This window comes from Genypterus blacodes, unplaced genomic scaffold (genome assembly GCF_046128005.1).
Source record: "Genypterus blacodes isolate CSIRO-AG114 ecotype Tasmania unplaced genomic scaffold, CSIRO-AGI_Gbla_v1 ptg000107l_1, whole genome shotgun sequence".
NCBI lineage: Eukaryota > Metazoa > Chordata > Actinopteri > Ophidiiformes > Ophidiidae > Genypterus > Genypterus blacodes.
Window position 1 is genome coordinate 1,405,656 of NW_027466911.1, and position 26,290 is coordinate 1,431,945.

General features: G+C 44.9%; 4 protein-coding genes across 7 annotated transcripts in view; 2 read left to right on the top strand and 2 right to left on the bottom strand.

The window, feature by feature from the left end:
- LOC143008753 (CXADR-like membrane protein) overlaps positions 1–26,290 on the top strand; it is a 249,425-nt gene that overhangs the window by 35,223 nt on the left and 187,912 nt on the right. The gene's annotated exons all lie outside the window — the stretch shown is intronic.
- On the bottom strand, positions 2,781–5,408 carry LOC143008749 (macrophage mannose receptor 1-like). The gene is made up of 5 exons (XM_076160634.1): positions 5,220–5,408; positions 4,772–5,131; positions 4,311–4,655; positions 3,924–4,169; positions 2,781–3,807 (listed from the first exon to the last, which is right to left on the bottom strand). Exons 1-5 carry the CDS (start codon positions 5,260–5,262, stop codon positions 3,449–3,451), a joined length of 1,353 nt encoding a protein of 450 aa, XP_076016749.1. The 5' UTR covers positions 5,263–5,408; the 3' UTR covers positions 2,781–3,448.
- On the top strand, positions 6,470–14,059 carry LOC143008750 (retinoic acid receptor RXR-beta-A-like). Of its 4 annotated transcripts, none has more exons than XM_076160638.1 (11): positions 6,470–6,647; positions 8,185–8,375; positions 8,778–8,931; positions 9,170–9,349; positions 10,583–10,743; positions 10,949–11,078; positions 11,680–11,806; positions 11,912–11,953; positions 12,049–12,140; positions 12,243–12,348; positions 12,477–14,059. In XM_076160638.1, the coding sequence occupies exons 2-11, from the start codon at positions 8,235–8,237 to the stop codon at positions 12,622–12,624; spliced, it is 1,281 nt and encodes a 426-aa protein (XP_076016753.1). In that variant the 5' UTR covers positions 6,470–6,647; positions 8,185–8,234; the 3' UTR covers positions 12,625–14,059. The 4 variants fall into 4 exon arrangements, with proteins under 4 accessions (XP_076016753.1, XP_076016754.1, XP_076016751.1 ...); XM_076160639.1 differs by lacking the exon at positions 6,470–6,647 and adding an exon at positions 6,715–6,805; XM_076160636.1 differs by lacking the exon at positions 6,470–6,647 and adding an exon at positions 7,199–7,473 and having other exon boundaries at positions 10,586–10,743.
- fhod3b (formin homology 2 domain containing 3b) overlaps positions 13,739–26,290 on the bottom strand; it is a 79,450-nt gene continuing 66,898 nt past the window's right edge. Inside the window, exons 14-25 of the mRNA XM_076160619.1 lie at positions 25,192–25,391; positions 24,272–24,748; positions 23,250–24,184; positions 22,619–22,777; positions 21,644–21,826; positions 21,050–21,169; positions 20,125–20,286; positions 19,837–20,027; positions 19,522–19,714; positions 17,098–17,290; positions 16,791–16,952; positions 13,739–16,638 (exon numbers count right to left, since the gene is read on the bottom strand). Coding sequence (XP_076016734.1) covers positions 16,556–16,638; positions 16,791–16,952; positions 17,098–17,290; positions 19,522–19,714; positions 19,837–20,027; positions 20,125–20,286; positions 21,050–21,169; positions 21,644–21,826; positions 22,619–22,777; positions 23,250–24,184; positions 24,272–24,748; positions 25,192–25,391 — 3,058 coding nt within the window. The 3' untranslated portion in view covers positions 13,739–16,555. The remainder of the gene's footprint in view (positions 16,639–16,790; positions 16,953–17,097; positions 17,291–19,521; positions 19,715–19,836; positions 20,028–20,124; positions 20,287–21,049; positions 21,170–21,643; positions 21,827–22,618; positions 22,778–23,249; positions 24,185–24,271; positions 24,749–25,191; positions 25,392–26,290) is intronic.

The following is a 26,290-nucleotide window of genomic DNA, read 5'->3' on the forward strand; positions in this document are numbered from 1 at the left end:
TGTGTGTTGTGACCCTGTTTCGTAAGTCCTACTGGGCACTCGGTCATTTAGCCGTGTATTCCCGCACTCCTTCTCCTGATCGTAATAACGCTCCACATGTGAGAGGCAAAGGTTATGTCTACTGATCTGGTGAACCATTAGCTTTAACCCACATAAACAGCTGCATCCTTAGCCTTATTTATTACATCATGACTCACCCAAAACTGTTCTTTCAACATTTTCAGTATTAGAAAGGAGTGTATTGTAGCATCAAATGTGGAAAGCTAGTTCTCTGCAGTTGATAATGAAGATGGCACTTTGTCAACCAGCCAGCATTCAGGGAATCGAAATAGCTCCTCCACACAACTCATTTTGAAGTGAAGTGAGTTTTAAAAAAACAGGCAAACACACTTTTAATAACAGATATTACAGTTTAGTCATTTAATTAAGTTCTCAATCTACCATATTTGATGACAAATTCTGGTGAAAATCCTAACCAAATTTCAACAAATCCCTTTAAATAAAAAATGAACGAGACAAAGGTTAACACTTAAATCACCGTCAATGCTGACACTCGTGTCCTCACACAGTATGAATGTTGGGCCTTTTAGCACACATAGTTGCTCTCTGTATGATTTTGTAGTTTCTGTGGAAGTGATGGGAGCCGGGGGTATGATGTCCATCCACAACTCCTGGATGTAGAAAAGAAATACAAGAATTGCGTTTGGACAATCAACACCAGACTCCCTGCTAAAGCCTGGAATGACCAGCAACGTAGCATCTCTCAGCCTGGAAGTAAAACCTGCAATGGATGGATGGTTTGATGAGTTGATGTCATGGAAGGAGGTCAAAAAATACACTGTAAATAGATCTGTGACAACACATTTTTAGAAATAAACTTGTTTGTGTACTGCAAAATGATTGAAGCGTCAAAATAATGTTTTATCATTCATGGAAAATTCCAATCCAAGAGCAGCTGTTTCTCCAAACTAGATTTTGTGTAATCCACACTTTTGTTTCAGATTATAATTCTCCATATTATGTTCACATTAGTAATTTATCTAAATTTAAAATGAAAAATTGATTAAAGAATTAATTGTGTTTTTTCAATTAAAAAAGGAAGAAATAACTCTCATATACTTACATTAAATATCGTCAGTTATCTGGTCTTAATAGTCCGGTGATGCAGCTGGTGTAAGGCGCCCTGTGTTCAAACACCACTAACACTCCGTCTTACTATCTAACTTTGTCATTATTGTAAAGTCCGCAATCCTCTGCATCCATCCTCAACTGCTGCTTGCTCAGTCTGCCTGTCCATGTCCCCCTCTCTCACTTCCCCTCTATCCATCTCATTTCATGCAGGACTGGGGTTACCTAAGAGACTCGGCCTCAAAGGAGAAAATCTCTTTTGCTACAATTAACTGTGAAAGTGACAGAAGGAAAAGAAGGAGGGATCTACGAAGGGGTGCAGACTCAATGGAGGGGAGCGAGGGAGTGGTAGGAGTGCGCATGCCAGGTAGAAAGATATGTAGAATTAAAACTTTATGTTTGCACTCATTTAAAAAAACCAGCAACCTCAGATATTCCCTTGGATATGAGTAAATAGTGAAATAGATTCATTTGAATTGAATGTTTGGACATTAAAGTAGCACAGTTCAGTTCATTGCAGTCAAGGTTTTAATGTCATTAACAGTTCTGTGTCGTTTAATTGAATTTTTGTCCTGCATGTGATTTTTTTGTGTGGATTTTCAGTCTATGTACTTGAATTGGGATTAAGGCAAATTAGGTTGCATTACAACTACCGCACTGAAAGTGAATTATGTCTACCACTATAATCTCTAATACCGTGGAGGGAGTGACCACTAGGTTACCGGGGAGAGATGTACACAAAAGGGTGTGGCGTGGGAATGTCCCCAAGGGTCAGGAGTGAGGGTGAAAGGGTCACAGGTCAGAGCCAGCTGGACAGCACACAAGAGGAGATGAGGGTGAGAAAAGAAGGTGGGGGGCTCGTCCAGGGACTGACTGACTGGACCCAATGGGACATTAACATTGAACTGATGGGAGGCTCACTGACCAATGTCCATTCAGGGAGAAAGCAAGCTATGACACACTCATGTGTAATGGTCCGTGGTAATTGACGAGTGACCAAATCCGCATTGTGAAAGCAATAACAGTGTAGTAAACTATTTATATATATAAATATATATATATATTTCTCCAAGGTCTGTATTGAGTTATATCACATTTCTGTTATGAAACTATAATATACTGATACTGATAAGTCATCATCAGCACTCTCCTTGTCCTGAATATTATTAAAAACGTGCCAATACATTAAGATGAAAACGGGCCCTCAGGAATGCTTTAGACTAGAGATTATAGAAGAAGCTCATGGTGATTTAAAGCCTTAGCCACAACAAAATAAAAAAAATGTTAATTGGAATCACTGATAGTCACTTGCTAAAGTGTACATGGCCCTATTCTTTTATAATAATAATAATAATACATTTTGTTTGAATAGAGCTTTTCAGGGTACTCAGGGATGATTCAAAAATACAAAAAGATGATACAATATACATATAACACATGTTGCCATAAGTAAAATATATACTAAATATGTGCAAGGTATTTTACTAAATACTAAATTGTGAAATATAATATTTTGAACTGATATCTATTTCTTCATTTTCCAAAAGGAAATATGGACTCTAACATGTACCAAGTAACAGTTAAAGCCTTAAGTCATTAATTGCTCACTAATGTATTGTGTTTTAAAGAATGAACAAAGAACAACAGCAAAATGTATTGGAAATATTTATAAGTTTCTCACAATGATACACAATTCACATTCATTTCTGTCATAGCTTACAGTGCTGATAGCTGATATTTGATCGTGTGATCATTGCAGCATCCCATGGTATGGACGGTCCGTATGTACCTCAAGGGTGCAGACAGGAAGGTAAGGGTCTGTGTGCTCTGTCTTCCATGTGGCTGCTAGTGAAGGTCAGGTCAGTGAGGGCAGCAGGCAGTCTGGATTGGGGGCACACACTGGTGGTGTGAAAAAAGACAATCTTGGGGCCTATCCCAAGGGTCAATATGCAAATAGTAACCCCCAGTGAAAGGCAGAGAGCAGATCAATGTTCTCACATTACTCTTGCTGCCCATGACTGTGAATGTGCACGCCTACACTCTGCATGAGGTTTTCATATTCAATGAAATTCAACCTGAACAATAGAGAAGGCAGCTGTATTTAAACAAAGGTAAGGTGTGATGTCATAAGCATGTTTTAGACACAGAGAGGGTTTAGCTAAGCGTAAAAAAAATAACCTGATATCTATGTCAGCACTTGTCAAAGTCTACTATTTTCATGTGACATTGAATTCAATGTGAAATTAATAACAGCATTAACATCATTACAATAGTTCAGTTTTCCGAAGTTGTCTGTGCTCTCAGTCTTTCTAGGCTTATCTCAGTACACTGCATAGCAGAGAAAGTTGAGTTTTGCTGTCTCAGCCAAACCGACCCACTGCTGCCCCCCAGTGGTCTGAATAGCACCTGTGGCGCCACAGCCATATAGCCCCTCTGGTCCGTGGCCGGGAGCCCAGTTCTGGTAACAGCCTGGGGATAACTTGGTCCAGAACCAAAAGTCAGACTTGCAGGCGTATCGTAGTCCGAGCCACACGTGGCATGACGTGGCATTCTTTGCCTTTTCCGCCACCATGTCCTGTAATGCTTTGGTGGTGATGTAGACCAAGTCAGCATGATGCATCCTGCAGTAACTCAGGGCCTCCATCCATGACACGTTTTTCTGGATCAGTACCACTTTTTCTTTGGGCGGATAACACAAAAAAAGTGTTATATATAATTTCACAATGCATATTTATCCAACATAAAACTAGTTTTAATATGGTTTGCACTTGATAATGTGACCCAATGCACTGTACCTGGACTGTTTTCAGGGGGCAAGCGATTATAAGTGGCAGCGTCACAGGTTATGGGTGGGGTTGTGGCATTGCTAACATCTGTGGTTGTGTTCGAAGGTTCCTCGTATGTTACATTAACAGTGGTTTGCTGAGTAGGGGCACTTGCAGTGGTCATTTGAGATGATGTTGTAGCCAGAGTTGTGGTGTTCGGAGCTGTGGTCAGGTTTGTCTGATTGGTGGTTGCTGGCGTTGGAGTGGATTTTCTTGCTGTAGGAATGAGTAATAAATGATCAGACAATGATAGTTAACATAACTTGACTAAAAATAACTTGACACTCATTTTAAATCATTATTTGGCTGATAGAGAAAGAATATGTTATAATACCCAAAGCAAAAACACCTACTTACCGCCTTGACAAATGAATCTGCGCTTGGTTGTGCATTTTAGGTTATTCCACTGCCCACCATCTTTGAATACAGCAGCAACACAACCCTGATCTTCAAAGTTGTTAGGCCGGTTTGGCTTCCAGAATCGGAATGATGAGTTGCTTCCATCAGACCACTTCCAGGGATCACTGAACAGTCCAATCCACACAGTGTTTGACTCGGCCATTTTATGCACTGCCTCATTCTCTTTTAGTGATTGGATGTTAACCAGGTCAGACAGCTTCATGTCGTCTCTGCAGTGGTTCTGAGCATCCCTCCATGATTTTTTGTCACCCATATAAATGGGCCCAGTGGTACCTCTCTGTCCTGCAAATCCAAATATTCAATCCTTCAATCAAATAGAACATGGAGGTGACCTACATTGAGCTATGACTTGTGGCATCCTAAACAACATTCCAAATCAGTGTAGTCATTTTACTCACCATGGCAAACAAAACTCTGTTTAGTTTTACAGTCCCTTTCAGCCCATTCACCACTTGGATTCATTACGGCACAAGAATCTTCGTTTTCATTTTGAGGCTCTCCTTCCTTCCACTTCTTAAAAATCAGTTTCTGCCCGGGCAAAGACCAGTGCCACTTCTTTGTGTCTCCAATCTCCAGTCCTATCCAGGCTCTGGCAATGTCACTTGGAGTTAAAGTGGTCAAATCTTTCATATCTGCCATGTTGCGAACTGTTGCTAAATCATTGTAGTTTTCTCTGCAAAAGCTCTTTGCCTCTGTATAGGTCTTCAAAACATTAACAATGTTAAAATCTGATGATCCAAATATGAAAGGGGAAAATCCTGTAGGAGACAATGTGTTAAAGCTTAGTACATATTCAAAAAAAATCCGATATGAGGAACCGTGTATAAATCAAAAAAAGGCACTAACCTGATATAAACAGAAGAAGACACCAAATTTGAGTCCTTTTCATTTTGATGAGTCTGTCTTCAATTTTCCCAAGAAATCTAAAGAGAATAATTAGGTCCCTCTGATTATATTGTGATACAACAAAGTCATGAGCTGATGTGACCAACGCAGCACTTGTTGGTTTGTAGATAAGAATGCAACTTGTCTAGTTTAGAGACACTCCTTTGGAACAGCTGGGTGGTGAAAGAGGAAGCGGTTTTTCAAGTTCCTCTCTGGTTTGTGGAGATGAAATGATGATGGTGATGTACATGTGATGAAAAACAGCAAAAACAGGTGAGCAGCATTGTTTTGTATCTCGGGACAAATGACAGAAAAAATGTGCACAAACATCACTGGTTCTCAAACTGGTGGTACGTGCAACTGTGCTCAAATTCAGTGCCTCAATTCAAACAATGGAAATACACAAGGAGGGATTAAGTGAAGTTAAATTTGTGAATTTAAAGTTTTACGAACAAACTGAATATATTAACGAAACTAAGTGGGCAAACAGAATAAATAGATAAAAGTTATTTATAGAAGCTCTGTTCAATGTTACAATGATAAAAACAAATAGAACATTAAAGTACTATATCAGATGTAAGGTCTACTTTGTTGAGGACCTTCTAGACTTGTGTGGATCCCTCCTCCTTTTCCTTCTGTCACTGTGTCAGGGTCTGTCGTCATCTCGAAAAAATAACATGACAGGAAAGAGTGAGGAGAGCAGAATTACACTTCTCCTCTGACAGCCTCGTGAGTGAGTGAGAGATGATCCAAATCATCTCAGTTATGTTCTTAATAAAAATCACAACAAGAGATGAAACACTCAGATTCCATTGTGATCAAAATAATGCAATGTGATGTTGTCAGCTGTTAAGAATTCACTATATTTTCACAATGCTGTGAAAATATAGTAATATTGTGACGGAAGGAAGGGAAATAATTTGTCAATAATAAAAATGAATTAATACAAATGTCACCAATATAATAACTATAAAATGTTATGAAATTGTTCGGGTTTTTATTTATTCATAAGATTAGATACGTGTAAATGATAAAATTCCATTAAAACCTAAAAGAAATAAAAATCCAGGAGTATTAGTATTTAAAAAAAAAATTAGGGAAAAACAAAATGAGAAAATAAATACGACGAATGTACTGCTGGTGTTTGGAGGTGATAGTCGGCCGGCTGAGACGCGGGGTGCTCGTCTGCTCCTCTGGGTGGTCCCGTGAGACATTTTGGCTCAGGCACAGAGCGACTGGCCGGGAGCCATCATGGCCTCCTCACTGTGTAAACAACAACAGCGTCAAGTTGAAGTAAACTCAGTGTGAGCCGCGGCCTCTTATCTGCCACTGCTGTCTTTAGCCAAACGCTCTTTCGCAGTGTTCAATAATGCGTTGAAGGCGTGTGAGGTGAGTTAAAGTGCGGCACATATCGCTACATTTGTGCGTTTCTTCTTCGCATCGCTAGCTTGAGCTCCTCCAGCAGCGTTACCCACACTAGCCCCTCACTGCTAGCCGCAATTATAGCTAGCAGGCTAATCTCGTCGAGATAAGGCTTCGAGATAAAGGTTAGTTGTGCAGGTTTGCTGAAGTATTTTGATGAAGGTCGAGCTAACGTCCCAACTGCTTACACCTCGGCGGTGTGCGGGGCTGGTGTTTATTGATTTAGATATCATATTATGTATAAGAATGCAACGCAAGTCCGGTTTATGGGAGCCCTAGCTAATGTTTGCTAACAGTAACTAGCCTGCTCCGCTCGTAAGCAGGAAACCTTTGTTGCTAACTAGCTAACGATACCGCGCGCGGCGTCACTGAGGCAAAAGCTTCGTGCTGTGACCAAAAGCAGCGGGTTTGGATCAAACTTCTGCTTTAAATACACATATCGACACCAAACTGCGTATTTGCGGCCATGGTTTCATGTAGCTAGCCTACAACTGCAGGGAAACATCGCCGTGTGTCGCTCGCTGCAGTAGCTTGGTTAGCTACTGTAGCTGTAAATGAGTCAAACTGTATTTTTCTGCGACGCTAAACAAACCAGCGAGTAAAACCAAACACAGGCACAGAAGTCAGAGTGTCATTGTAACGATCAGCTACCAGCTAAGTCGCTAAGCTGCTGTCTGTCTGTAGGCTCTGTGGCCCGGTTGGCTAATTCCCGTTACTACTGTACTTAGAATCTGGACTCGGTTTTCTCATTTTTATCGATCAAATCGCTCGCCTGGGATGGATTGCTTAGCAGGTTACGTTCATAACTGTTTGCTCCTTTCCGTTTTGTACTGTGTTGCTGTTATGGTAATGGGGCTCAACCATCAGCATTAAGCTTCTGTGTGTCTTATGTGTGTATGTCACTTTTCCTGCTCCACGGTGAAGATTTTAATCAATCTCTGCATATGTACACATTCAGTTATTCATCTGCACTTGTGTGTTTAAACGGCAGCAGTTGTAAAGAGACCAGCTGTCTAAATTTGTACTGGTTGCCTGTGTTTATGGTAATGTCTATTCCATGATATAATGCGATTCAGCGCAGTAATATATAGAGTATATACTTACTCAAAACATTTTCCAATCACAAATGTAACCTCTGCTTTCCTAATACCCTGGTTTAACCTTGTGCCATTCATTAATTCTTTTAGTCAAATTAACCTTTTAGGTTCATGAACTTGCAATCATTCTAACCCATTAGTGAATGAATATATCTCCTTCCAATAATCAGATCCCTCTCCTGCTCAGTGGACCATACAACACTGCCACCTAACCTTCTTGTTGCCTTTAATCCCATAACCTCATGGCATCTTGTGACTATAAGCTTCATCTCTAAATCAACAGGCTCATTAAAAATACATGATGCAGGACATTTCCTCAGCTCGTGACAAATACTTATGTTTGCTATGTTTGCTTTAAGTAAAAGCCCCGTTGTAATGCTGACGAAGATTTGTCGCGTCCCCCTCAGGTTATCCTTCAGACGGGTCCTCATCCTCTCCGCCGGGTAGCTTGATAGCCATGTCCTCCCAGCAGCCCATCAGTTCAGCCTCCAACAGCCCCACTAACATCCTGGGTTCCCCTTTCTCAGTTATTAGTCATTCACCCAACTCTCCTGTGGTCACGCCCTCGATGGGATTTGGGCCCATCAGCAACAGCCAGGTGAGTGAAAGCAGAAAGGACCGGGGACATTGTGGGAACATTTGTATTCAGCTATGGCAGTTTAACCTGCGATAGCTTTGGGATACTACTGTTGTTGTTCAGATGAAGCAGATGTTACTATTTTGGGGTCAACTAACTTTGGGTGCATCACTACAGACATGTCAGTGGACAAGAGTAGGGGACTAATGCTTGGTTTGAATCGCTTATACAACAGTGGGAGGGGGGGGTGGGGGAGGTCTATCTGGAAATGGAAATAAGAAGCAAACCATTGCTTCAAATTTAAAATACAATTTGACGAGGAGTTGGTAGAATCCTGTAATCTTGCCAGGCGTGTTGATTGGTATTGCAGACGAGAAGCACATTGTCTTTTTTTAATCTTTCTTCGCACTGTTTTACCTCCAGATTAGTTCTTCAGCGCCCATGTCAGGGATGCATTCAATCAGCAGCTCGGAAGACATCAAGCCTCCGTTTGGGTTAAGGCCTATGTCCGCACACAGTCCAGGAATTATGCTGTCTCAGAAACGCCTGTGTGTCATCTGTGGAGACCGCTCCTCTGGTGAGTGCATGTTTGCAGAGCAGGTTTAGAGAGTGGCTGTGGGCTTTTTTTAAGGTCATTGCAGTTTTCGTGAGGTTAAGACCTTTTTTGTCAGAGCATTTGCATTCTTTCTTCTTTGCATTCTAAACCCTTGTCTGTGCTTATAGAAATACACACGTTTGCTGTAGTTTGAGTTTACGATGACCTCAGTCGTAGCCCGTGTCACTCGTTTCACTTTTTCACCTTCTGTTGTCTCCAGGCAAGCACTACGGAGTGTACAGCTGTGAGGGTTGCAAAGGATTCTTCAAACGAACTGTCCGTAAAGACCTGAGCTACACCTGCAGGGATAATAAAGAGTGTCTGGTTGACAAACGGCAGCGCAACCGCTGCCAGTACTGCCGGTACCAGAAGTGCCTGGCCATGGGCATGAAGAGGGAAGGTATGCAAGAGTTAAAAGAGTGAAGTCTCAAGAGTTCATATAATTGTGATTATGCATGTTGCAACCTGTCATAAAGTTAAAACATAACTCCATTTCAAAATATGTTTAGAAGATATGTTTCAGTCATACATTGGCATTCACCGCAGGCACTTAGTGAGCCTCCTATTATTCAATTATTTCTTAATTGAATAATTGCAAGAAGGTTGAAGAGCATGTTATTAAATTCTTCCTGCATTGTTAAGATACTTTTGAAATCCTCCAAGTGCGTCATTCTGCTCCGCCGTGTCAGCAGTAAGGCATCAGGATCGCAGCCTGCCGCATACATTTATTCAAGATAGATCGCCAAGAAATTCAACGGTGGCGTTCCAGCAGCGTGTGGAATATTGCACAGTGGCTCAGGCTTTAACGTAGTTCCCCGCCGGAGTCGACGTCGTGTAGAAGTCTGAATGGCAGCTGATATCTCCAGACACTCGACCCACATGCGTGACAGGCACACAAGTCTGAAGTCTGACTGCAGTGATACGACCTAAATGTGCATGAATGTATTTCCAGCCCGAGGGTGTGTCAGGGTTGAGCGAGTGAAACTACAGATCTTTAATAAGAACAACAATAATAAAGATAATTATGCATCAGGTTGTAATAAACGCCTCTGTGTGCCTAGCAGTAGATCCGTATTCCCAGTCCCTTAAACACATGCACTGGAAACGTACATGTACAAACGCGGCGCCTCCTCGCTTAGATGTGATCTGATCTATTTTTAGTCGACACACGCTGCTGCCTTCAGTCTGCACATTCTGTTTCTCTCGCTGTTATCTCGTCATGCCCGTTTCTCGCTGTACTTCTGTCTGATCTGCCTGTAGCTGTAGGAATGTCTGACAAGTCTGCTACAGGCCTGTTTCTTCAGGTGTGATCTTTACTAAGCATATGGCGGTAGGTTTTTTTTTTTTTTCAAGGGGAAAAAAAAAAAAAGAAGGAAGAAGAAAAATGGGAGAGGCCCTCTCCTTGAACGGCCAGGTGTGCTACAGGGGCTGTGTGGGAAAATCTAAAACTAATTACACCCAGACATCAAAGATCTAATGTAGCCTAATAATGCAGGAAAGTCAAATAAATGTGACGCTAGACCCCAGTCCACTTGATCCAGTCGAGTCACTGAGAAAGTTCGGCGAGGAGAGAACCTTCCTTTGATGCCTCTCCCCCTGCCGCCTTTGTATCTCCGTGCTTTGTGTGGTGCAGCAGTGCAAGAGGAGCGCCAGAGGAACAGAGAGCGTGAAGGAGAGTTGGAGTTTAGTGTCGGCGTGAACGAGGAGATGCCCGTGGAGAAGATCCTGGAGGCAGAAACCGCCGTGGAGCAGAAGACTGAGCTTCACTCTGATGAAGGCTCCGCAGCCAACTCTGTGAGTGACCGTAACCTGGCAATCAAAGGGTTTCTATGGGTTAACTCTTACAGTAAAGTGTTTCTCTTGGATTCTTTAAAGCATTTGGATCACATTTTTTGTATAACCTCATATGTTTTTCAAGTACAGAGTTACAATAATTACTGCAAGTATTTATCTTAGATGCGTTTCTGGGAAGTCACGGTTTTGTGTTGTTTGGTTTCAGCCCCATGATGCAGTCAGCAACATCTGCCAGACTGCAGATAAACAGCTGTTTGCCTTGGTGGAGTGGGCGAAGAGGATCCCGCATTTCTCTGAATTACCCCTCGACGACCAAGTGATCCTCTTGCGTGCAGGTACGACCAAGCGGCGACTGTCGGGCGACCCGCATGCAAACGCTCCTTGAGAGTTCACAGAATATTTTCTATTTCCGCAGGACTAAGATTCCACTTACAAAATTGAGTGTTATGAAAAGTCTATTGTATTTGCGTGTTGGAAAATCTCAATCTCTGATGATCACATAATATATATGAAGAGTACTTATTGACATAAGTGTTCAACGGAGAGAAGCATCTTGTTTTATTCTTCCACTCTCGCAAAATCTCCTTCCAAACATCACAGTCACGCCACTTTACAAAGACTAACACGATGACACGCTCGCTGCACACAGAAACGATTTGTCAGCCCAGCAAGACAAACACAACACAACACTTCTTCTCTCTGTCTTAATTGACTGAGATTCCATGAAGCACATTTGAGTTTGAATTTGTACCAGAGTGTATTTCCTTGGAGGTTTTAGTTGAAGTGACATCAGAACCATCCCTGTGTGGAGAGACGTCCCTTTGGGGCTTCGTGTCCAGGGACGAGGGTCACGAAGCCGAGTGGTTGCAGCAGCAGGAGTCCCGGGCCGCGCTGGGGCCGCTCGCTGAGACGTCTTGTCTGTGTTGTGTTTGTCAGGGTGGAACGAGCTCCTCATCGCCTCCTTCTCCCACCGCTCCATCGCTTTGAAGGATGGAGTTCTTCTCACCTCCGAGCTGCAGAGGGACAACGCACACGCAGCCGGAGTAGGTGCCATTTTTGACAGGTACGCCAATGTCAAGAGACAGATTGTGATTATTCCGATTCTGAAAGGTCAGATGTATTTGTGTAACGTTAAATATTTCTTATCTAATGGTTTGATGTAACACAGGGAGAGTGTGCAGAGTGCAGAGGTCGGCGCCATATTCGACAGGTAATTTCCCTCTGTGAGGAAATAATGTCCCCCTGTATTTTCTGCCGTAGCTTGCATCGTCCACCTTCCTTCCTCAAATCTTTTTTGTCGTTCAGGGTTCTCACCGAGCTCGTCAATAAAATGAGAGATATGCAAATGGACAAGACAGAGCTGGGCTGCCTCCGAGCCATCGTCCTATTCAACCCAGGTGCTCGACAGCCCGAGGCACTGTGCTGACATCTAATTAAGAAAGATTTTCCCCTTCTTAATACGGCAGCGTCCCTTATGAGAATATTGTTGTATGTCGTAGATGCTAAAGGGCTTTCCAACACCGGTGAGGTGGAGCTCCTTAGAGAAAAAGTCTATGCATCATTGGAATCCTACTGCAAACAGAAATACCCAGAGCAGCAGGGAAGGTAAGTGTCCTGAATTATGTCATCACGTATTCACCATGGAAACAATTCACAGGCCGCTCGTTATGTTTCCCCATTTGCTTAATTGGGGAACAGTGTAACCTCCCTGGCTCGTGTCTTTGTGCTGGCAGGTTTGCGAAGCTCCTCCTCAGGCTGCCTGCACTGCGTTCCATTGGCTTGAAGTGCCTGGAGCATCTCTTCTTCTTCAAGCTTATTGGTGACACACCTATTGACACTTTCCTTATGGAAATGCTTGAAGCTCCCCATCAGTTGTCATAGACAGATTTGTACTGTGGTTGGGTTTAGATAGCTGAGGTCTGGGAATGTGCTGGAGTGGGACTGCACTTTAAGTTCTTTGAAGATTTGTCAGTTTGTCTCACTGCTGTCTGCGTTTCACTATTTTTTAGTGCAGCACAGATTCGCTCTTTAGACCAAACCCAAGGCTTGGCGTGACCTACAAGCTGGTGCTATACAAAATAACTTCATGAGTAACTACGACAAAGTATTTTTCAAATTTTCAACGTTTCTTTCACTCACAGGAGATTAAATTTGGGTAATCATTTTATAAGCTTTTTAGACAAACGATAAGCTTCAGCTGAATTGAACAGAGCGTAGAAACCTATTTTTAAAATGAAGGTAACATTGACATGAGTACGCATTAAAGATGTAGTCTTTTCTCCATTTTATAATTTTTTTAATGTCACATTTAAAAAGTATATCACTTTACAAACATTCATTAGTGGCCGTGTTCGAGAAACGGCTCCTAGTGTACTTGTGTACATTTCAGAAAATGCGTGTAACATCTTAACAGCGAAACCTGCTGTGCGAGACAAGTTCATGTTCACCAAGTCCAGACTTGTCAGTTGATTGAGGATTAGCTTTACGTAGTGTTGTTTACTTTGCCGTTTTATAAATCTAATTTTTAAACTGCACTGCACATTTGCTATTTGTAAAACATGCTATTAACAAACGCCAGGCCGCTAAATGGCCCGGCGTTTGTATTTTGGTGCTATTTAGGAGATAATTTGACTCTTCGGTGCAGACACTCTAAACCACAAACCTTAATTATGCAAAAATGAAATCCCCTTTGTTAAAAATGTAGCAATATGAAATGCAAAGAGCTTTGCCTGTCTGCCATTCAGGGTTTTACAAAGTAAATCATTGTCTGGAGGAAAGGGAATACTCCATTTTGTAATTTATCTATACAATTCTAAGGTACTGTGCAAAAGTAATTGTTCAGGGAAATTGTTGTACATTGATGAATTTGATATTGAATTTGATCAGGAGAAAAAACGAATAATGTAATTTTTGATATGTGCCCTTGTTTTGAGTCTTCAGCTAAAGCAGAACGTGTCTTGGGTTGCACTGGATTTGCTGAGACTGATTCAGCTGATTTTCTTTTGTGCTTTTTTTTTTTTTTTTTTTTTGATGCTCGGTTGCATTTTCCTACCGTCTCCCCACTTTTTTTTTTTTTTTTTTTTTTTAGGTAGACATCTTTTTTTTTCACCATAATGTCTCTGCAATTTATTCCAAGCGAAACTTAATCACATTAAAACCAGAAAACCTGTGCACATATAGGAATATTAAACAGACCAAATGAGGTCAGTGTGACAACCACGTGTAAACATCAGATCACCCTGTATTGATCGACCTCCAACATTAAGTGACTTGAAGCATGGGTTGTGTGGACTAAAAATAAAGAGGCTTAAGTTTTTCTGTTTGCTTTGTTTCTTCACACATTGTTCCCCCCCAGAGGAATGTTGTTAATGTTTCAGGGCAAACAGTAGAAACAAACAAAAAAAAAAACAATGCAGAAGATGTTTGGTTTTTTTTATGAGCCTTTTTAATGTCGTCGTTACAGTTTTCGCTGCAGGCAGGGACGCTGCAAAAAGCCTTGGTTGTGTTGCAACTTGTGTCTCCAGTTCCACAGTGACATTATGGCACAGGAAGCAGTGTGTGTGTGTGTCTATGTGTGTGTGTTTGAGTTCGACTAACTTCAAATTAGGAGAATATGCTGAATGAAGGCAACTCAAAGGCTTCTGATGGATTCCGCTGGACGAGTTCGTGAATTTCATATCTGTACGTTTCAAGTCTGTGAAGTGAAAAGGTACAACACACACACAGACACAACCTCCAGCTCTGAGGATCGAAGCGAACCCAGTTAGTGTGTTGCAGAAGTGAGACATGTCGACTCTTTTTAAACCATGCACGGTTTGCTTAAATTATCCTTAGAATAATACTGCTTTTAGTCTATAATACACTATTCTACACATGGAGCATAAACAAAAGATGCACAAAAAGACATTGTCATGACATTTACATCATTTTACAGCATTTGCCTATATTACTTTACATATATCTGTCTCGTTTTTGACAAAAATCAGTACAATCTTAGAATTCCGATGAGCTCTCTCCCCCTTAACTTCACGTCTTCTTTTCTTCAGATCAAAGTCACATGCTACACACTGAGCCTAAGGTGCTGAACAGGTTTTCAGTAAATTGTAAAAGAAAAGTGAAATGTATTGCTGGTGTGGGTTTAATGCAGCTTAATGGTGATGTCGTGCTTAAGTCCCTCTTTCCCCATAATGGCTACGTTTCCATCACAGTGAACAATTGCGAGTGGACGGGATTAAACCCTCGCAACATGCAAGCAATGGATTAAGTGTGTTACACGTGGAGCCAAGGCCATTCCAAATTAATTCATAGCACAATGAGCTCAACCAAATGCCAAACGCGGGCTCTTCCTCTATTCACATCGATACAGAAGAATGTTTAAAATTGTATAAAATATGGAGATTTGATGTGCATCCATAATACTACTCTCGTTAAATTTGATCACATTCAAAAGTTAAAGAAATAGGAATACTGTACATGAGAGAGAACTCCAGTGATGCCATTAATTTGGCCTGGCCTCATTTTGTGTTTTACTCGTGTGGAAACAACACGCGCCCGTATTCTTCTAAAGTAAGGCAACAGGATACAGCTAAATGTGCGTAACCTTTGAACGGACAAAATTCTTTTAAAGCTATCATGTAAGACAAACTATTCCGACCCCCGGGCATGAAACACACAAGACGTAACAGAAATGGGTTGCCAAGTTAAAAAAAAAACAAAAAACACACTGGTTCAACTAAATCACAGCTCGCAAGATCCGTCTTTAATCGTTGCGATAATCGGCCCTCGCGCCTCTCGGTAAACCCTTGTCGTAACATTTTCTCGATTATATACGTCCCTGAAAATGTCTCAATAAATAAAAATGTCTCTGAAAGGCACTCTCAAATGTGCAGCACGTACGTTTCTTTCAAATAAGCACACGTCATTCTCAAGGTTGCGTTTCTCCAAACTTCACATAAAGCAACATGTCTATAGTTGGTTGAAGCGAAAGGAGGGGGGAAGAAAAAAACCATGAAAGGTTGCGGGATGAGCGTCAATTTGGAACTAGTGGTAATCATCTCGTCTCCCACCTGCTAACTGAACCGCTGGAACTCCATATTCTCCTTCTGCGCACCTTTCGGAGCATATTTGCGTTACTTCTGCTCAGATCATCTTCTCTCATCCTCTAAACGTTTACAGATAATCCGTGTGCCAGATCTGACATCCTGAAAGAGAAACTGTGCTACTGTGTAATGGCTGGTTAAGTAAGTAAGTAAGTGAGTGTGTTTTCAGATTGGGATGTCTGGAGTGGTTCATCAGTGTAGAGGATTTCACATTCCCCACGTTTCCATCCAGTGCAATTAGTCCTTATTGGAGCACTTTCTCGAGCATACATAGTAGTACATAACACAATGATACCTTCTGTACACGCCGGCTAAAGTTGTTCTGGTTCTGCCCTGTACTTTAGCCCGTCCAGCACTTTAGATTCAACTCCAGGCCGCGGCGATTCGTGCACAAATGGGCCAAACACTCAAGATTTTGCCCAGGGGAACCTACGGGAAACTACGTTCAAAGGAGGAATTGAGACTACGGGAGTGCAGATCGACAGCAAAGCTTAGTGGTTTGTATCGATGAAGCCTTTTCCTCTACCTCCGTAAACCAAACACATCAAAATGAGATCAACTCATCAACGCAAGTGAGGGAGAAGGAGGGGGCGGGGTCTGTTTGTGCCAAAAACCAGCGTGGAGTGGGGTTGCCAGGTTGGGGGTGTCGGTGTTTTTGGAGGGGCAGTGAAAGGGCTTCCAGATGTTCCTTCCAGTAGAATCCAGGATCTTCCTCAGACCTGCATCTCTGAACCGCTGGACAGGCCGAGCGCGTTGGCCTCCTCCGATGTCAGACCGCTCTTCAGCGTCCGTCTCACTGCAGCCAGGAAGAAGACAAATGAGGGGACGGGAGAGACAGAATGATACAGCGATGTAAGAAGAGCTTCTGATCCGCATGTTTCTTTATAGATTATGCACACTGGGGGTTTCTCTTCCTCTCAGATAAAGGATCTTCCTCTCATAACTCACAGGACTTTCTGTTGGCTCGGGACCGTCGTCTCTCGCGAGGTTGCGTCCGCTGGCTGGGCCCCTGCGTGGCCGACCTCACTATTCTCTCCATGATCTCATCTGCTGTGTCATCTGTGCAATTCACCGGGTCGTCGCTTGCAGTGCACCATGGGGGAATACGCCCTGAGAAATGAGATCAGAGCGGATTAAGAGGCGAGCATAATCTGTAGGAAAGAGAGGAAAGTAGAGAAGTGTGCTGGGATGATGATGATGACGTAAAGGCTTGATCGTGGCAGAGGAAGAGCGTAGAGTAGAGGAGGAAACCGACCTCTGGTGCTTCCGGCTCTGGTGCGTGAACGCAGTCCCGGCACGGTGGACGCCGCCCCCCCGCTCTCGCCTCCGTGCAGGTTGCTCTTCAGCACCGCCTTCATGTTCTCGTGCTCCGCTGCGTCTTCAGCAGTCTGGATACCCTGAGGTTGGCTCTCTTGTCCGTCTGATGTGGCGCCGCCAAATTTCCCGTTCTGTGCAGAGGACAGAGAGGGGATTTTGCTCATAAGGGGACAGAGGTCAGACAGAAGAGTCACACTGCTCATCTGGGCTGTGAAGCAGTGACACGAGCACAACCCAGCCTGAAACAAAGGTCAGTCAAAGCTCTTAACTGATTCATTCCCTATAACACAAACTTTTCATTCTCAGTTTGGTTGCAGATGCAGCACTTCATTTCAAGACAATTTCTTCACACTGCAAAAACTGCATTTTCAACAACGATTTTGTACCTTCCACCAGGGTTTTGCTGAAGCCGTTTAACTCGTTTATAATAACACAGAAACAACATCAGCCTAACATCAAGCATACACACACATGCTTGAGACATACACTGACAAAAGTCTACATTAGTGCTCAAACAAACACGCCTCCAGACGTCAAATTGTGTTTTCTCGTTATCCAGATCTTTATGTCTCTTATTCTAAATCTGCTCTAGTTGTGTTCAAAACAGAAGACAAGTTCAATCAGAGACATGGATGAGAGTCTGGTGAGTGTTTCCACTTTAATGTATCCTCATCCATACGTTTAATAGCATTGGTTGTAATTTAACCCTGTATATTAATATAACACATGTTAACCAAAAACCTTTAAAATCTGCAAATGATATAAATCCTCCCAACATGGATTATGATCTGAAATGTGATTGATCCTCTTTGTAATCCTGCTCCTCTGGTCAAAGTTGTGTTTATTGATAAATGATTTCAAACATATGTATTGAGGGATTTACTGACATTACTGCCGTGTCAGCGTGAGCCACATTGGTCGGGACTCTCAGGTTCTCATATGGGCCTCATTCAGGTTCTCGTATGGGCCTCATTCAGGTTCTCATATGGGCCTCATTCAGGTTCTCATATGGGCCTCATTCAGGTTCTCATATGGGCCCCATTCAGGTTCCGGGGCGTGAACCTTTGAATCCCCCTGAGGTCCATTACCAAGGATTCATTTTCTCCAGGAAGTACTGAGCTACGGCTCTTCTTCCGTCGTCAGTCAACACTCCCACTGACAGCGCCCCACCCCCGGCCCTCCACCATCATCATCATCATCACCACCCTGCAGCATCCTCATTCCTGCACCGGGCCTGTCAGTCTGACTAATGACTCGTCCTCTGTAAGTGTCCTCGTTAACGCGCCGGCTATTGTTCAAAGTCATGACAACACACACTTGTGAATGTTAGTCACAACAGAAAACACTCCCATGCACTTGTCACTCCTACCTCGCTATCATCTTCATCCTCACTCTACACAGGTAAAAGGTGAGGAAATGCGAAAAAAAAAGAGAAACATCAATTTTTTTTCGGCAAACGTAGAAAAAGATCCACACACACACACACACACACACACACACACACACACACACACACACACACACACACACACACACACACACACACACACACACACACACACACACACACACACACACACACACACACACACACACACACACACACACACACACACACACACACGTCTGTGTAAGAAGAGCGGGCGATTCCAGTGTGTGTCTTGTTTTCTCTGCTCCAGGGACGGCCCAAAGGTTTGAGTTTTCACACAGTGATTGAGTTAGGGTCTCTTTGAAGAGAGCGGGGCCCTGCTGCCTCTCTGTGGAGGCCAGGCAGGCTGCCTCCTCTGGGTTTAGCTGTTTGGTCTGGCCTTACTTAGCCCACTGCAGCCACAGAGCGGGATACACTCCAAACAACTGACTGCTTGTTGTTACAGTAACCTATACATGTGAGTAAGGGGGGGGGGGGTGTGTGTGTGTGGCTGAGCTGAGGTCATTACAAATGCATGTGCCTGACGTGGCCTCATTTGATGATTAAACAGATTAAGGATGTAACCAGTGTGTGGGGGACTGATCACATTGTTCAACAGATACTGAGAGCGCAAAAAGGTGTGTGTGTGTGTGTGAGATTGTGTGTGTGTGTGAGAGATTGTGTGTGTGCGTGTGTGTGTGAGAGATTGTGTGTGAGATTGTGTGTGTGTGTGTGTGTGAGATTGTGTGTGTGTGTGTGAGAGATTGTGTGTGTGTGTGTGAGAGATTGTGTGTGTGTGTGTGTGTGTGTGTGAGAGAGATTGTGTGTGTGTGAGAGATTGTGTGTGTGTGTGTGAGAGATTGTGTGTGTGTGAGATTGTGTGTGTGTGAGAGATTGTGTGTGTGTGTGTGTGTGTGTGTGTGTGTGTGTCTCTCTCTCTCTCTCTCCACTTACATCTGTAATCATTTTCCCCCTGGTCTTGTTCCGCTCTCTGTGATTGGCTCTCTTCTGTTTCTGCTGGAGGACGCGCTCCCTCGTCGTGCGATACTCCAGCGCAAATTCGCTCAGGATCTTGCTGAAGCGGTGGATGCTGACGTCGCGCACGCCGTACACGGGGTGACCCAGGAACAGCAGGAAGGCGTGAAACCTGCGGGAATATCAGTGATGCAGAAACACTTATTATATAAATGCTGTCCGACCTCTTTCTCTCCGCAAAACCAACCAAACCCTCAGGAGCAGCATGGGGTCGTGACCTGCACGTGAACAAACCTGTTGATTATCCGTCGATGCACGATCTTCAGAATAATAATCCTCTCCGCGCAGTCCTTTAGAAAATCCGACATTTTCTGCTTCAGCGCCGGTTTCATCTCGTGTTTGGCGATGACCTTGAGGTGATCCCACGACGCTTTGCACCTCCGCTCCATCTGGGCCAGATTCTCTTGAAGCTGGTCGAAATCCACCTGAAGACAAGGCAGAGAGGAAATGGACACGCCCTTCAAAGCTATGTGACTTCACACACATAACACACTCTTATCTTTCAAGCGTGAACGTTGGTACCTTGGCCAGGCGCGTGACGGCTCCTATCTCAGAGTAGAGGTCTGTGCTGTCGGGAAACTTCTCCACCACGATGGAGCAGGCGTGGTGCAGCAGGGACTGTTTGTGAACCGTGTCCTTCACTTCTGGAACCTTCTCCAAATAACTCAGCTCAAAGCCTTTCGCCTGGAGATGCGGGGAACACACAGCGACACGCTTGAGAATGTGCGACGAGGAAACAACTTGTCTAGAGATTTTAAAAAGCCGCCGCAATGCTCTAGAAACCAAATTGCAGTGAATTTCCGTTTTGGCAAAGTAGTGGAGGGGGAGAAAAAAAAGAAAAGGGGACTGATGGAGTGCAGGGAGTAGATATGGAGATTCATTAGGTTGTGATTATCAGAAACCACAATCAGCTTCAGGCCCGGGCGATTGTTGTGCTCGCCGCAGCGGGGTGAAAGAACCTCCGGACGCCATCATGAGCAGCAGCTGCCTTGTTCTCCTGCCAGCTTTAAACGGGTTACTGCACAATGTAAGTGCAGCCGCTCCTGACGGGAACTGCTTGTTTTCATGCTGATGATGCTTACGTTTCCTCCTGCCACGTTTTGGCTCTCATATCCCTGACACACACACACACACTGACGCACAGTTACATATACACAAAGGCAGGCACACACACACACAGGCCGCTCCCTCCAGTCAGTCAGACAGACAGGACCAGGTTCAGCAGAGGCCTTGACAAGCTTCTTTACTGTATGAGAACAGCATGTCTACTGTAGCACGCACACACACACACACACACACACACACACACACACACACACACACACACACACAGAGAGCCCACTGTTATCCCTGCCAAATAAATCTGTGGACGGAGGGAGGGAGGGGGTGGGGGCGGCGTGGGAGGAAACAGAGGAAGTGCGGCCGCCTGTCTTGGATATTAACTTACATTTGTGCCGTTCAGGAAGTTGCCTATGGCGAGCAGTGTGGTCAAGATGTGGCGCAGTGTCTTGTTTTGTTCTAATTGATCCATCCCCTCCTTCAGGTCCTGCAGAGGCTCGGCTACTTCCTGAAGAAAACACAGAGAAAACACAAAACACCTCACCGACCATCCACCAAATCACAGAACAGTGTGTGTGTGTGTGTGTGTGTGTGTGTGTGTGTGTGTGTGTCACAGAACAACCGTGTGTGTGTGTGTGTGTGTGTGTCACAGAACAACCGTGTGTGTGTGTGTGTGTGTGTGTGTCACAGAACAACCGTGTGTGTGTGTGTGTGTGTGTCACAGAACAACCTTGTGTGTGTGTGAGTGTGTGTGTCACAGAACAACCGTGTGTGTGTGTGTAAGAGAACAACACAGGAAATGGATTTATGTACACACACACACAATCTTATTTAAAAGGGAACAATAATTCACCTTTAAATGATCAAATACTTATTAATTGTTATTAGTTGTTTTGTAACACCCTCAGTAATGGATGTCTGTGTGACAAAGGTGCGATGAAGCTGCTACACCATGACGGCAGAACAGGAAAGAGGCCCTGACCTTCTCCACCACCTCGTAGTCCATCTTGAAGGCCCACAGCTGCAGACGAGCCGACAGCTCGGTGATGGAAGAGAGCGTGAGGAGGAACTGCTCGGCGCTGCCCAGGGGAATGTCGGGGTTGACCAGCTGAGCCTCCTGGATCCTCTGCTTCTCCTCCTCAGTGGGGATCATGGTCAGGATTTTCTGAGAGAGAGAGAGAGAGAGAGAGAGAGAGAGAGAGAGAGAGAGAGAGAGAGAGAGAGAGAGAGAGAGAGAGAGAGAGAGAGAGAGAGAGAGAGAGAGAGAGAGAGAGAGAGAGAGAGAGAGAGAGAAGCTGGGTTAGTGCCTCATTCATGGAGTCAACATATCTCAGACTCTTGGGTGGATGTGTGTGTTGCTTCTAACCGCACGTATCAGGGAGTCAATCAGACGAAGAGGATCTGATTTTGACAATTGTTTTGTGTTTTTCTAAGATCGACTCCAGCTAACTCCCGTGGCACCTTCAACTTTCCACCTTTCCAATTGTTGTTTGATCGAAAGTAGGCGGAGAGAAAGACTCCTCTCCTGGGAAACAACTCAAGGAGAAGGTCTGTAAACTAGCGGTTATATAATCCCCAAGAGACGCAACATTACTCACAATCCGCTGATCCAAAGTCCTTCAAAAGGCAACATTACGGTTTTTAAAACAACCTGAAAATATGCATGTGGTGTTTAACCTTTAATCATGGCCGTGATTCATTACACCAGAGCCGCCGAGAAGCCAGACGTCCGACGAGAAAATCACACGATACGCCGGCGCTGTGGGCAATCCCATCTAGATGAGTTCAATCTCTCTCGTCTGGTCATTGTATTTCGGTGTGCTGAGTAAATATCCGTCAAGAAAATGTGTGTTTGTTTTGGACGGCGTGAGCGCGGACTGGGGTTTTGTTTGACGGCGCCGCTCTCGACGTATATTTACAGACGGATACGTCACACACGCGCAGACGTACGGCTCACCTCGATGCCCTCCTTGTTCAGTGCGTACTCGTCAAAGTTGAGGATGGCGGTCTTGATGGTGCGGGGAGGAGGTAAGACGGTCAGGCCGATGTTTATGGCGTTGCTACGTTTGGAATCCAGGACTATGATTTCTTGTCGTTTGCCGTCGACTGCTGTCTTCTACGTAGATACAAAGAAAAAGCAGAGGTTTAATGTGGATGGTGGATTTTTATCGCTCATTTTTTAAAGTCATTGTTTAACATATCTAACTTCTACATGCAGGAAGGTGCAGTGTTACGAGTTTATTCATTTATATCTCCAAACAAACAACAGCTTACCACAGATCACAATGTTGGGAGATGAACATTTTTGCCAGTGAAAAAGTTTTTAAAGGACTATGAAGCTAATAAAGTCTCTATTTAAGAAGCTACAATTTCTAAATGTTTTTTTTTTTTTTACTTGATTAAAGTTTAAAAAAAAAATCCCTCAAATCAAATCATCATTGCTTCATTTTAATCATCAACAACATCTAAATAAAGAGTAAAGAGTCAAAGCAGCACAACCTACAGGACAAACTGAGCCACTGCAGGGAAACAATGCAGGGAAAATGAAATTGAAGCAGTAAAAGTTTCTCTCTCTGATGTGGTCCTACCTTTGTTACTGGCAGCTCTTTTGATTTGGACTCAAACAGCTGCTCCAGTTTGGATGTGTCCACTTTGATTGGCTCCAGCTTGGACCACAGGGACTCCTTACAGAATTTATGGCTCTTGTACTGCCAGTCCACGGGGCGCACTTCGTTCCAGAAGAGGCGGATGGTCTTCTTTTTCTTCTGAAAGAGAGGGGCCTCCCCTCGATTCAGCTGAGGCGAGGGCGGGGGGACGGGGGCCATGAACGGCGGGGGCGGGGGCATCATTTTGCCGAGGAGGAGGAGGGGGGGAGGCGGGGGGCACCCGAAGAGGGGCGGGGGCGGCGGCAGGGCGGCGTTGCACGGGGGCGGGGGCGGCGGCGGTATGAGGTCGCTGGACTTTATCACGCTGTCAACATCTAGAATGTCCAAGTCGTCCTCCTCCCTCAGATCGGTGAAGTCCATCTCTCTGATGCGCAGTTCCCTGGGTACCGCCATCAGCTGATCCCAGATGTGGTCCGACTCTTTCTTGGCGGGTAAAGACGACGACACGGCCGTCGTCGATTTGTCCGTCTGATTCTGCTGCTGCTCTTTTAACGCCTCTGACTCCGGGGGCGTCGTCAGGGCTTTGACCAAATCTCCAAACTTCTCTGCCACCGCCCGGACGCTACCCTGGTTGTCCAGATGTCCCACCTCCATTTTCTTCACATTTTCCTCTCGGGCCTGTCTGTGGGCCTCCAGTGTGGAGATCCTGCTGGCCAGGCTCGTCACAGACGAGTCGCTGACCTCCGTCTCCTTCTCTGTCTCACACAGACACTTTTCTTTCTCCGTTTCCTCTGCGTTCCCTTCCTCCTCGGTCGCCTTCTGAGCGTAGAGCATGTCCAGCATGAACCGCTTGCTGTTGAGTATTTTGTTGCACTGATCGTCCACATCTGCATCTTGAGTGCACTGCGTCCATTGGCCTGTTGGCATGGGAACAATTTCAGTGATTTAAGTTCATTTTGACAGAAACCCTGATGATTATTCTGGATCTTAGCGTGATATCATACCTGCGTGGATGTCATTGGTGAGTTTCTCCTCCCGCTCCTCCCTCTCCAGCGTGCTGCTGGCTGAGGAGATGCTGGACGCAGAGCAGTTGTCCTTTTCATTCACTTCCTCATTCTGTCTCTCCTTCTCACTCAACAGCACTCCGTCTTCTACATCCCTGTCCACCGTCCGCTCCATCTCACAGTCCTCCTCTTCCACGTCCATCTCCACATCTGGCTGCGCTTCCTCCGTTTCCTCCCCCGTTACCTCGTTCACACCCTCTGCCTTCGCCTCCTCTTCCTCCGCTCCCGCTTCTTCATCTAACTCCGGCTCCGTTGCTGCATTCTCATCGGCGACGTCCTCCGTCTCCGCGAGCAACTCTGTCTCTGCCCGCTGTTGGTCTGGCCTGGAGGGAAGCGGTTCTGACGCCGTTAGCTCTGGCGCTGGACTTTTGGTTCTGGTCTGTGGGTCAAGGCTTGGCTCGGAGACGTGATCTGTTCCTGGAAGAGAAATCACAACAAATGGACGAAAATGTAAGAAGGCTTTTTGTTTTTTGTTTTTTGCTTTTTGTATTATCTGAAACATTCCTGCTCATAATCCAAACAGCTCTAAATGACTTCCCGACAGATGCTTAATGGCGGTGACAAATTGTTTCAAATTCATGCCGTATCAGAGCGTAGAAGTCATTTACCAAGCAATCATCAAAGTGTACGCCCGTGACTCATTAGTGTCTCAGAGTGCTTCAGAAGTTTACAACCCTTTAGAGGGAAATCGTTCCATTACCAACTTAATGAAGCCGTTTCATCGCAATCCTTTATATCTGTGGATCTTGTTTCCTCCTTTCCCCCGCAAACCACACATTACACTTCCCCCCCAAAAGTCCAACAGGTACTACTTTCACGTCTCTTGAGCGGGAATGATGGAATAAATGGTTGGAACGCACCTTTAGTCGGGGTCCTCGGCGCACCGGTAGCCGCGTCCTCCTGCGAGAGGACGGATGACGGCGTGACGCAGCGAGACGCAGAGCGGCTGGAGGAGGGAGTGGGACTCAAACACAAGGTGATCTCCGTGCGTCCTCTTGTTGGGGCTCTGGTGTGCTCTCGCTCAAACTCCTCTGCCGCCAACCTCTCCACAGCCTTGTACCTGCCAGAGAGAGAGAGGTAGAGAGAGGTAGAGGTAGAGGGAGAGGTAGAGAGAGAGGTAGAGGGAGAGGTAGAGAGAGAGAGAGGTAGAGGGAGAGGTAGAGAGAGATGTAGAGGGAGAGAGGTAAGGGAGAGGTAGAGGGAGAGAGAGAGGGAGAGGTAGAGAGAGGGAGAGGTAGAGAGAGAGAGGTAGAGGGAGAGGTAGAGAGAGAGGTAGAGGGAGAGGTAGAGGGAGAGGGAGAGAGAGAGAGAGAGAGGGAGAGAGAGGGAGAGGTAGAGAGAGAGAGGTAGAGGGAGAGGTAGAGAGAGAGGTAGAGGGAGAGGTAGAGAGAGGTAGAGAGGTAGAGCGGTAGAGAGGTAGAGGTAGAGAGAGAGGGAGAGGTAGAGGGAGAGAGAGAGGGAGAGGTAGAGAGAGGGAGAGGTAGAGAGAGAGAGGTAGAGGGAGAGGTAGAGAGAGAGGTAGAGGGAGAGGTAGAGGGAGAGGGAGAGAGAGAGAGAGAGAGGGAGAGGTAGAGGGAGAGAGGTAAGGGAGAGGTAGAGAGAGGTAGAGAGGTAGAGCGGTAGAGAGGTAGAGGTAGAGAGAGAGGGAGAGGTAGAGGGAGAGAGAGAGGGAGAGGTAGAGAGAGGGAGAGGTAGAGAGAGAGAGGTAGAGGGAGAGGTAGAGAGAGAGGTAGAGGGAGAGGTAGAGGGAGAGGGAGAGAGAGAGAGAGAGAGGGAGAGAGAGAGAGAGGTAGAGGGAGAGGTAGAGAGAGATGTAAAGGGAGAGAGGTAAGGGAGAGGTAGAGAGAGAGAGAGGTAGAGGGAGAGGTAGAGAGAGATGTAGAGGGAGAGAGGTAAGGGAGAGGTAGAGAGAGGTAGAGAGGTAGAGCGGTAGAGAGGTAGAGGTAGAGGGAGAGAGAG